Source organism: Dipteris shenzhenensis, chromosome 26, assembly GCF_047967505.1.
Source record: "Dipteris shenzhenensis isolate YYH24624 ecotype China chromosome 26, Dip_SZ_1.0, whole genome shotgun sequence".
Taxonomy (NCBI): Eukaryota; Viridiplantae; Streptophyta; class Polypodiopsida; order Gleicheniales; family Dipteridaceae; genus Dipteris; species Dipteris shenzhenensis.
The window spans coordinates 32,126,875-32,139,425 of NC_141621.1; the positions used below are offsets into that span (position 1 = coordinate 32,126,875).

At 39.6% G+C, this 12,551-nt stretch overlaps 1 protein-coding gene across 1 annotated transcript; it reads right to left on the reverse strand.

The window, feature by feature from the left end:
* Nucleotides 1–9,660: 9,660 nt before the first annotated feature.
* LOC147884965 (pentatricopeptide repeat-containing protein At1g03540-like) lies at nt 9,661–12,055 on the reverse strand. Its single transcript, XM_087397246.1, has 2 exons — nt 11,906–12,055; nt 9,661–11,811 (listed from the first exon to the last, which is right to left on the reverse strand). Exons 1-2 carry the CDS (start codon nt 12,053–12,055, stop codon nt 9,661–9,663), a joined length of 2,301 nt encoding a protein of 766 aa, XP_087253372.1.
* Nucleotides 12,056–12,551: the final 496 nt, after the last annotated feature.

Below are 12,551 nucleotides of genomic sequence, written 5' to 3' on the forward strand. Positions count from 1 at the left end.
TATCTCCATCCCTATTGAAGACTCACTTGATCCACTTGCTAAGGTGGTGAGCAACAACCTTGGTGTTAGATGTTTGAGTTGAGGGGTGCCCGTCCATCCTGTTGCTCTTGATTCTAGCCCATGATGAATCATGCATAAGTGTGGCCCAATATTGCAATGAGCTTGATGTGCCACAAAAATGCCTTTAAGTTGTTTGTTGAAGGCATCAAAGAATATTTCCAACCAATCGATGTGACAAGGTCTTCGTATGCTGCTAGAGCTTTTGCCACAACTTCCTTGGGATACACCCAAGACTCTTCTTTAGCCCAATATACTCCATCAAGAACCTAAAGAAGGGCTATGAACCTACATCCTTTTCCTTGCTAATGAGGTACCCCTATGATTGGTGGACAATACGGTCTTCAAACTACCTATAACAATGGGTAGCGGTTGCTTGCTGCTCCTTCTTAGAATGGCTGAGCGGCATCGATGCTAACATGAAAATTTTAGCATGTAACCACTTATTCAAGTCCTTTAGCCTTGAATGCTGATACTATCCATGTCATCTTCATAGGAGCTCTTGCACCAGCTGGGGACCCACATATTGATCCATGGTAGGTTCGCCATGTCTAGCAACTTGTTGTGCTTAAGCATCTTTATTGTCATTGCAGGGAGCTCAATCTAGTATGGCCCTTGCAGCTACAAATCCACTCTCTATCATTTTTTGGCACTCTCCCATTTGTTGGACGCAGAAGAATCCATAGTTGTGACAAGAGTCGGAAAGGTGGAGAACAAAGATAGTGTGGTAGCTGAGTTTACTTGTGGGCATAGGGGCGAGGAACCAATCCCTTGGCCAAGCACTAGGTGGGGTTTGAGAGGAGGGATAGAGATCTATCTTCACTACTACCATGTGGCACATTTGAACCTCATGTGAATTATTAACTTCATTTTTAGCTTTTATTTCAACATAATGCGTATGAGGGGGGTTGTGACTATGTGAATAGAGTCAACTTTAAATCAAACAGGCATGTTTCTTATGTAGGAATGAAAAAGGCCATTACCTCTCTCTTCGAAAGAGTCCAAGAACCTGACCTTAGAAGTGGGCCCATCTAGTCCCATTGCCTTGTGGGTGTAGGGGCCAGGAACCAATCCCTTGGCCAAACACTGGGTGGGGCTTAAGAGAAGGGATAGAGATGATTCTTCACTACTACCAAGCTACACAGGAATTTTAAAGTAAATTAGCATATGCAACCTTAAATCAAACTCAATCTAGTTTTTAGATTCCTTTTTATAACTACAAAAATTTCTTTAGATACACTCGAATACCAAAGTCTTTGCAGGGAAACTATCCAAAGGGGATTTTACACAAAACATTACAAAACAACCAAACATTGCAACTGAAGCTAGAGATGTGTATATGGTTTGAAAAGTTATGTTTTGAACTAAAGAATTGTCATTTATCATAAGGTGCCTATATGTGGAATTATCTAACTATGAAAAGCCAAGATATAATTAGATTTATGAGTAGGATAATAGAGTTAGAGGGGATTACGCTATGCCAAGAGGGACTAGAATAGCCTATGAGGACAAAGGTGAGGAGCAAGTAGCATAGAGTGTGAAGTGCTGCATGAGGTAACAATTCATTGCTGATGATTCATTGTTGCCAGTTCCAGCATCCCATTTGACTCCTTGGCCAAAACACACTCACTGTAGTTCTCATGATTAGTGCTAGTAATTGTGACTTTAAGAGACTCAATGGCACATGGCACTCTATCGAGCCATCGTGAACTGTCCAGTATGGTGAGACTTTAGCACTTTTGTATGTCTTGACTCAGCTCCTATTGATTAGCTTAAGAATCACGTTGCCTTTTATATTAGCCAGTTTAATAGCACCATTAACATAAACCTTCGCCAATTTGTATGGACCATCCCAGCCAAATTTGAAACTAGGCTTCATCTTTCATCCCTTGCATTGTAGAAAAACACAAGCATTCCCATTTTCAAATTTTTGGGTACAATATATCTACCATTCTGAGCCTTCCTCCTCCTTTGAATTACCTGTTGTGTCCACCCAGCTCGCAAACATAATTCATCCAAGTTACTAAGCTATTCCAACCATCTATGAACTAATTTGGTTCACCAGCCCTGATGTTCTAGAACGATGCGCAAACTCGAAACAAGAAATTCTAATGGGACAATAGATTCCAATCCAAAGGCCATTCAAAATGGAGTGAGATTTGTAGTGACCTTATAAGTGGTTCTATAAGCCCATAATGTTGCATGTAGCTTGGTATCCCACTCAATATGGTGAGAACAAAGGGTTTTATTGGCGGGGACCCGGCCTATTTATTAGACCTAGTAGGTAGTAGCAACCCGATCGACAATCATGAATTCTTCCATCAAGATTTCAAAAGACTTCATTCATAAAATGGGTGCCTTCATCACTTACAAAATGTATGAGAGAGCCAATCTATAGATAACACTTTCAAAAAGAAATTTTGTTGTATTCGAGCAGAGTCATAGCTTTTGCTTTTAGCCCATTTAGTAGCATAATTAGTAGCTACAATGACATAATTATTTTGATGTCTAGTTGTTTTGAAAGGACCAATGAAATCATAGCCCCAATGCTGAAAAGCTTCCCATGGCTCACTCCATTGTATAGGCATATGATCAGGGGGAAGCATCCTCCCGGTGCATTGACAAGCATCACACTAAAAAATAAAGGCATGTGCATCCCAAAATAGAGTGCTCCACCATAACCCTCCTTGCAACACTGTCTTAGGTCACTTGCAAAATGACCCTAACAAGACCTTTATGAGCCTCCACACACACCATGGTGTGCTCGTGTGGTAACACCCACCTCTACAACACACCATTAGCACATTGGTGATATAATTGACCCACAAATTAGGCTATACTTCTAGCCTTAACATCAAGTTGTCATTGCTTGTCTTTAGATATATGCTCAAGGAATGTACCCTGAGAGAGATATTGCAACAAGTCATTACATTTAGTCTCAGTGAAGTCAATAGCAAAAGATTGGCATCAAGAAGCTTGATGGGTACTTTTGACTTCGTTGTATGATGCGGTAGTGAGACAAATAATCATCTCTTGCATGTGATTTGCCAGGTTTATGAACAATCCAAAAATTTACTTCCTACCAACAAGAGCATCCATCGAACCAATTTGCCCTAAATTACCATTTGGTTGATAAGATATAATAATGTGTGATGATCCACATAAAATATGAGCTGATTTTACAACAAATAATGTGTGAAATTTTGGACACTATACAAGCTTCTCGCTCAATTGTACTACAGTTGCACTTGGGCTTAGTCATCAATTACTAGCATAATGAATAGGATAATCAAATTTACCATTCCGTTGAGCTAGAATAATCCCAATGGCATATCTAGAAGCATCCACACGAACATGAAAAATGATATCCCATCTTGGTTTCTTGAGAGTAAGTGTCTTAGAAGAGTACCTCTTGAGTTCATGAAATGCAACTTGGGTGTCCACTAGAACTTCACTTCTTTCTTTGTGGGCTCACACAAGGGGGTTGCTATTGTAGCAAAATACCAAATAAAACACTTGTAGAAGCTAATAAACCCAAAAAAAGACCATAATTAAGTTAAACTCATGGGCTAGGCATGCACTCTATCACTTTGATATTTCCTGGTTCAGTCCTTATTCCATCCTTGGATATTACATGGCCAAGTAGGACACTAACTTTGACATAAAAAACACTCTTTGATGGGTTTAATGGAATACCAACTTGTTTGCACCTATCAAAGACTTTACCTATCAGATGATAAGAGACAAATGAGTAAACACAAACGTCATCCAAATAATTTCCAATGAGCTCAATTAGATAAACTTTTAATGTTTCAGCCATAAATTACTGAAAAGTAGATGGTGCATTCCTAAGTCCAAAAGGAATGACTTCGCTGCTTTGTTAGCCAATCCCAATTCTCCTATTAACCAAAGGTTAACAATATTAAAAGCTAAAGGGCAATGGTCCTTAGTTTTAGGAGCTAACGGCTACTATCACTTCAGGAGTGCATGCAATTGCATCTTACAAACTACAAAGAATAGAGTATTGTGGATATGCTTCAAAGGAGATCCTCTAGTCTGGGGGAGAGGAGACTCAATACATCCTAAACTTCTCTAGGAGTTTGTTTTCCAAATTGGTGGTCCATGGTGATAGGGAGGCACAAACCTAGATTGAACTTACCAGGAAAAGCATAATGAATATCATCCGAACATACTATTATGCATTCACAAGGATCCAGCATCATGAAAAAGATTTGGGAGCTTTATATAGTATGGTAATGTTATTGCCACATTTACAAACTTTGGTATCTCTCTTATTTTGTCATTGGGGTAGAAAGATTTAGTTGCCTGCAAAGCTATGTGGAGTTGAATGTCTATCTAGTATTATGCATGTCGGCAATCACATTTTCATGGAAATCAAAACAGTGATCTTGATACAAGCAGAGAGTGTGATATTATTGTGTTAACATTAGAAATGCATCACATGTTGATGAAATTAAGGTGCATGCATGGTGATCAGTATGAAATTATTTACATGGACTCATCTCGCATGAGTAACATTTCATGCATATTTTTGTGTATCAAATGTCTTATATAAGTCAATAGTCTAGATGGTAATGCAATATATCTAACTCTATGTAACAAAGGCTATTTGATGTGCTCAGATAATGGACTAATTTGCTATGATTTATGAAGAATATCTTTGAATGCTTGATGGAAAGGACTCTCATGTGAGATATGTTGGTTAGTACAAATAGAAGCATTATGGGCTAAGTAAATTGCTTGAGTTTATTATTATTAAATTGTTGTGACAATAAAGACTAATACTACAGAAAACAAACAAGAGGATGAATGGAAACCAATCTCTGAAGTGATGCCTATTAAGAAAATGTAATGAAGCACATGAAATAAGGAAACTAGAGAGGACATTTTGGATTTGTCTTTGAATGGAATGAACTTGGTGAAGCATACTATTTATAAGGAGTGAATAGTGTCTAAGGAATTCCCAAATGAATAAATTCAAATAGTCATTTTTCCATACATATAGAAAATGAACAAGATATACTAGCCAAGTTTTCCTTATTGCCCATTGGAGTTGATAACGGATGTTTCTTTGTTCTATTGGAAACAAAGGCAAGAGTTAAATTTGGAGAGGATGTTGAAACTTGGATTGAGCACCTCTAAGGCTACTTTCGGTTGGCTTAAACTAATGTGCATGAAGGTCAAAGAAGAAAAAATACATTTAATTAGTGATGCAAAGATTTGATCAAGGAATTTGTACCTCACCTGGAGAGTTGTCACAGAAGAATTAACTTGGGAAGAAATGCAAGAATTATTTTTAGAACAATTTATTCCTACTTCCCCTAGGTGTGGATGAGTACTGCACTATGTTCATGACGTATGCCCTCAAGTTAATAGGAGAATATAGAATGGCAAGTTTCATGGAGTGATTGATAAATTAGATCAAACTTATTGAAATGAAACAATCCCAAGCTAATTTAGGATGCCTTAAACTTATGCAAAGAATCATTAGCAAATGAGAGGGGTAAGAGACTTGGATACCCTTGCCAAGAGGAAAGACAAGGACAAAGTATTCATAGGAAGTTCAATTCGCAAGAGGCGAGAAGTCATGGTAACAATAGTTGCATGGGATCCAAAGTGAAACCATTATGGAGAATAAGAATAGGTGGCTTTTGAGTACCAAGACAATGACAAAGGGTTGCATTTCTAATGCTTGGAGCCCAGGGATAGAAGTTTTGATTTTTTGGATACTCCTCTATAGTAAAACAAAGGGTGGAAAGGTAAATAGAGAAGGAGAATCCAAGGCTAAATCAATTGCATTAGTCATTGAAGCGAAGTAAAAAGACCAAATCTACTTGATTATAGAGCAAGACAAAGTACACCACCAAGCATCAGTCATAAAGCTAATAGGTATAATTTCTAATACACCTTTGGAATTTTTTATAGATACTCATAGTATCCAATCATTAATCTCTTCACGAACATTGAAAGTACTAAAATTGGAAAGTTAGAGAAGTTTACTTTGAGATTTGAGTTGGCCCATGGTTGGGTAATTGTGTCCATAGGATTTGTGAAGGGATTGGAATTGACTCTAGAAAATCAAATCTTTGAAGCTTATTATTCAAGTCTTTCCACTAGGGAATTATGACATTATTTTGGGAATGGAATAGCTTGTTGCAAATATTTCCCAAATATTTTCTACGATAAAATAAAGTGAAGATTTCCAGAAAGGGGATAAAGAAAGAATTTGTAAGTTCAAATCAAGAGATAAACCTAGTGAAAGACTTGAAAATGTTGAACAAGCTGTTTTTAATTCAATTGGATCCTTTGGATAAAGAAGAGAATAGCAAAATACCAAATTGGCTTCAAGAATATGATGATTTACTTCCAAATGGCTTAACTAAGCTACCACCTAAAAGAGAAATTGACATGTAATGAATTTAATTCCTAGAGCTCAACAAATTCCCCAAGTCCATGTAAGATGTCTATACTTGAAGCTATAGAGCTCAACAAACCAATTTACTTTTGAAACCATGATTCATTAGGCTAAGTGTTTCCCCTAAGGGGTGCACTATAACGTTAAGAAAAAGGACAGTACTTATAGATTGTGTGTTGATTATAGGCAATTCAATTATATGACTATAAAAAATAAATACCCCATACCCTAACTTGATTAGTTTCTTGAAATACTTAATGGAGCCCAACTATTTTCCAAGATTGACCTTAATGTGACTGTGTGGTTATGTCATTTCGATTGACAAATGCACCTACCACATCTAACTATTTAACACTTGATATGGACATTATGAGTGTGTGATTATGGCGTTTGGATCGACAAATCCATCTACCACATTAGAATATTTAATGCTAGATTTACTCGAAGTATTTGGATGTTTTCTTTGATCATATTCAGGTGTATTCCAAGAATGAGAAGGACAATGAAGAACATTTGAGGAAATTTCTTGATGTTGTAAGAAATGATAAGATTTATGATTAAAAAAAAGAAAGTCCTCTTTTTACACCAAACATATAGAATATTTGGGGCATATTGTGACCAAATAGGGGGTTAGGATGGACCTACAAAAAACTAATGCAATGAAAATTGGCCCACATATAGAAATACCAAAGATATCATGGGGTTTCTAGGGTTATTAGGGTTTTATAGAAAGTTCATTGAGGATATTTTAAAATTTTACAAGCCTTATGATGGACCAACTAAAGAAGGGCACCCCCATTCAATGGACTAGTGAGTGTGAAGGGAGTTTTCATCAACTCAAGGATGTCCTCATGAGTGCACCCATACTTAAGCTACCCAAGTCTGATTAGGAAAGTTTTTGTAACCAAATATGCAAGTGGGGTAGCTATTGGAACAGTGCCAAGGCATTGGTAGAGTTGTCAGTTGATGAATCCCTAGGTACACTATAAATTTTCTAAAGACAAGCCTAGTAGCCACTTGAATGCCCTGATATTGCTATCTAGAACATAAACAGTTCATGGGTTGCATGCTTGAAGTAGAGTTGCTAACAAAGACATCCATATGTATCTTGCAGATGCATGTTACTTTCAATGCTCATGCATGGATTAGATTGCCATGCATGTGAAAGTAGAGATCTACTTTCAGTTTGCATGTAAGTTTCTTAAGTTACGTGTATCACTTTGAGTTTACACGAAAGCATACTCGAATGCATAACATTTTTAATAGTTCACCTTAGTTTGGTTGGTTTCCATTCCACAAGTCTACATCATCACACTTTATATAGTAGTGCATGTGATCATAGGTGGCCTGCATACATGTGATTTGTGTGTATAAAATCTTATAAGTGGTTATGAGTATGTTGTGATTAAGGAAGATTTTGATGGGCTGGGTTTCAGTGTAAAGTTTGTCAGCATCTTCCCTACCTTTTGACCACTCTCATGGCCTTGCATCTCTCTTGATTTAATATGTTGTGATCTAGGGAGATTTTGATGGGCTGGGTTTCAGTGTAAAGTTTGTGAGCATCTTCCCTACCTTTTGATCACTCTCATGGCCTTGCATCTCCCTTGATTTAGTCGTAGCCTTTTTGCTAATCCATCGGGAATCCATCGACCCTTCCATAAGCTAGTTTATCACGTATATGAGCCTATTTTCAAATGTTTCCTATACTCCAATAAATGGAGTGCAGCTTAGTGAAGCTTCTTCTCTGTCTCTCCACCACTACCTAAGCCAACCATGGCCCATGGTTATCTAAAATTGCATACCCATGAATCAGATGGTGGCCTATTTGCTATTGCTGTAGTAGCAGAGTAGCAACTTGCTATGCCTATTGTACCTCATGGAAATCCACTCTTTTCTCTCAAACCTTATTCAAGGGAGAAACAAGAAAAGAATCCCAAGTGTGTGTAGTCGAGGCTTAATCATTGGGATGAAGAAGTATACAAAGGTTCATCAAGTTCTTGTAGTGGAGCAACAACATAAGTATATGGTTCCAAAAGCTAAAGAGGACTTTGAAGTTTCTTCTCCTCCAACATGTTTTTTTAATCAAGTTTAGCATGTTCTTAATAATAGTGACACCACAGCCTCTCAAGGTGATAAGTTGCACTAGGAGGGTCCGCAAGGTAACTACACGAGCCATCGAAAGAAGTAGCAACAAGAGGATGTAACTAAAGTTGTCAAAGAGGAGTCTTTCGCTTCAAGGGCTATTAGAGCACATGATTAAGAACTGTAGCTTTGTGGCTCTAAAGAAACAAAAGATAAGGCCAATGATATATCAATGCATATAGTAGAGGTCACCATGCCAAGCATGTTTAGTGAAATTCACAAAATTGATTTGTATACTACTAGCATGTTTTGTGACAATTGTAATTGGCCCAGATGATCTTTTGTTGATGCATTGGACCAACTATGGGAAATAATCACTCTTATGTAGTGAAGGTTTCCCACGGATATTCTGAATTTGTTGACAGCAATAAGTTTTCTTCACACATGGCTCATTGCATGAAGTTGCAACATTGTTTTGCTAGCTTCTGGACATACTAGAAGGATTGTGGATTCGATCTAGGGGTTAATACCCTATGTTAGAGCCTCATGTGGCCATTAGGTCATGCTATAATTTTAGATTCAGGAGCCGCTTTGGATGATCCTACTGTGTCTTCTATGGACTTTGAAGAGTCACAACTCCAAAGCTTTTGTTGACTCCTCCAGGTTTCAGATGTGTTTTCATCTGAGTTGTCTTCTGGTTTTGAGTAGGATTCTCCTTTGCACATGGGCATTTGATAACATAGACTCGACACCTTCCTATTGTCTTCTGGTTTTGAGTAACATTCTCCTTTGCACATGGGCATTTGATAACATAGACTCGACACCTTCCTATTGCCTCCACATTGATGGCAAGATTATCTCCCACCCAGTGCATGAAATCTAATCCCTACAACATGAGGGTGAGGATGAAGAGGGACAGTTGCAGTGAGGGTAAAGGGTGAGTCTAGATGAGATGAGGGTGAGCATGAATGGTGTCTCTATCACCGAACTCCATGGTAAGTAAACAACCAAAAACACTGACAGAAAATTGTCCTGGCCTTAACACCCCTAGAAAATTACAACCTCTGCGACCAAGCAATATTTGCTCAAAGGCCATCTAAGCTAAATTTTTGGCATCCTGGCATGAGCTTGAGACCATTGTCCCTCATGCTATTTATGATGCCTGTGGCATCTTCTGCCCTGCCTGCTGCAAAATAAATATTTGAGAGCAGTACATATGGTGCCGCCTCCTTTGGATTTAACTTGAACAGCTGCTTTGCAATGCGTACTCCTCTTTCCACATCAACCTGGTTTCTGCAAACTCCAAGCAAGGTCATCAACGATACAAGTGTAGGTCGAAAAGGCATTTTGTTCATCAAGTATTCTGCCTCATCCAAAAGTCCAGCCCTACAGAGAAGGTCAATCACACAGTTATAATGATCCCTTGCAGGGATAATGCCATGCTCTCGATCCATGAAAATGAAGGAATCACAACCTTCATCAACCAGGCCAGCACGACCACATGCAGAAAGGATGCTGACAAAGGTGACCTTGTTGGGCATCAATCCATCATTCTGCATTTGCTTAAACAGTTGAATTGCATCCTTCTCATGCCCAGCCTGGGAATATATTGCAATCATGGCATTCCATAATATTATGTCTCGATCAGGACTTTCGTAAAAAATACTCCGTGCATCCGTCAGGCTGCCACATTTGCCATACATGTTGATAAGGGCAGTGCTGACTATAGTGTTAGATTTGTACTCACAGCCAATCATGCGTGCATGCATCTGCTTTCCTTTGGCCAGGGCTGCCTGACAGGCACAGGCATGAATAATACTGACAAAGGTCACCTTATTTGGCATTACACCTTCGTCCTGCATGCGTTCAAAAGAGTGTATAGCATCCTCAGCCTTCCCATGCTGGGCATATGTTGCAACTATAACAGTCCAAGAGACCACATTCCGTTCAAGTAAACGTCCAAACACCATTTCGGCATCCTTCAGGGTGCCACACTTCCCATACATGTTAACAAGGGCATTGCACACAGAAGCATCTGAGAGCAAGCAACTGTGGGCAATGCAAGCATGCACTTGCCTACCTTCAGTCAGGGATCCTTGACTGCCAAGTGCAGTAAGGATGCTAATAAAGGTCACACAGTCTGGTAAAACCCCTTCAAACTGCATTCGACTAAAAAGTTGAAAAGCCTTCTTCCCTTGCCCATTTTGAGAGTAAGATGATATCATGGTAGTCCATGAAATTTTGTCTCGTTCACATAGTTCATCAAATATCCTCTGTGCATCTTTAACGTTGCCACACTGACCGTACATGAGAATGAGGGCATTCCCGATGAAAACGTTCATCTCAGACCCAATACACGCAATACGAACGTGCATTTTCTTGCCTTCAAGTAGGCCTGCCTGTCTGTTACATGCCTCGAGAATGCTTACGAAGGTGAACTTGTTTGGAATGACACCTTCCGAAAGCATTTGATAAAAAAGACGGAGGGCATTCGTCCCCTGATCGTGTCGTACATAAGCTGAAATCATTGCAGTCCAGCAGACAACATCCCTTTCATGCATTTCGTCAAACACCCTCCTTGCATTCTGCAGTATGCCGCACCTGCTATACATGTTGACAAGGGCGGTCCCAACAACGACATCAGCCATAAATTTATTGCCCCAGATGCGGGCATGCATATGCTTGCCGTGGACAAGGTCTTCATGGCTTGCACATGCAGACAGCAAACTTACGAAGATGAATACATCAGGCATTACCCCTTCTAAGTGCATTTGTTCAAATAGTTGGAAAGCCTCCGTGCACTGCCCATGCCGGCCACATGACCTTATCATAGTGTTCCAGAGATACACACTGCTTCTGTAAATTTTTGCAAACAACGTACATGCATCCTCCACAGCTCCACAGTTGCTGTACATCTGAAGAAGGAGGTCTTGAAGGCGCACGTTTTGATCCGACCCAGTCTTGGCAATGTGATCATGGACGCGCATGCCATCCAACAGAAATTTTGCATCCCCACAACATCGCAATAAAGAGGCATAGATAGCAAAATCAGCTGGACTGCGAGGAGGTCTAAGTCGATCCAAGGGGTCTTTCGACTCCTCGTGGACCGCCCAACAAAAGCTCCCGTAGGGATTCCTTCCATGCTTGCGAGCAAGGCGAAAACCTTTCGCTAAATCGCGCGAAAGGCCTTCGATGGGCGTGTTGGGGCGATAACAGTCAAGAAAAGTGACTTTCCGCTGGATGGTCCAAGGGAAACGCAGCATCAACTCGTGAGAAGCAACCCAAGCATCCCCAACCTACAATTGCGACAAGAGGGCAAATTTCAAATACGCGCTTTAGTCGACGTGGCAGTTGAGCTGGCATGGCCATCTCTTTGTCAGGCTTTGGGGGCGTGTCGAGCATGATGGTTGCTTCCACACGCATAGGCGGTTTCCAAGCTGTTTTTCGCCACACGTCCCGACTCTGCAGCTCCTCTCTCATAGGCGAGCATCGGTGTGTAAAATACCCTTACTGTGCAATTTTGTTCATACCGTGTGCATTTTTCTTGATTGCTTGAACTTGATTGGCTACTTTTAAAACATTGAGAGTTTCCTTCAACTTCGTTTTAACACTTTGAGAGCTTTCGAAGCAGAGATAAGAACTCTAGTCTCTTCTTTAAAGTGAGGATAAGAGACACAAGAGAATATCATTACGAGTTTTGAACTTCGTGTATTAGTACAAATCTTGGGATGAGATTTTTGTAAGTTCGTCAAGACAGGGCTCCAATACCCCTTGAGATTATATTTGAGAGAGGAATTGAATTCCTACATGCCTTGAGGGTAAATTTGAGAGGGGAATCGAGCTGCTAAGTGTCATAGTTAAGTAGTGGAGTAAGGACTGTTAGATAGGACCAAAATTTTATGTAGCAACTGCTTGAGAGAGCACACATGGGAATCGTTGTTGCTGAAGCGTGAGTTGTTGCCTTGATAGCAAAATA

What these genes read in the sequence shown, in the direction of transcription:
- LOC147884965 (XM_087397246.1), bottom strand. Translation starts at nt 12,055, where the DNA reads ATGAGAGAGGAGCTGCAGAGTCGGGACGTGTGGCGAAAAACAGCTTGG. An exon ending in TGCCACGTCGACTAAAGCGC is followed by an intron (nt 11,812 to 11,905) that starts GTATTTGAAATT and finishes TGGACCATCCAG; the next exon opens with CGGAAAGTCACTTTTCTTGA.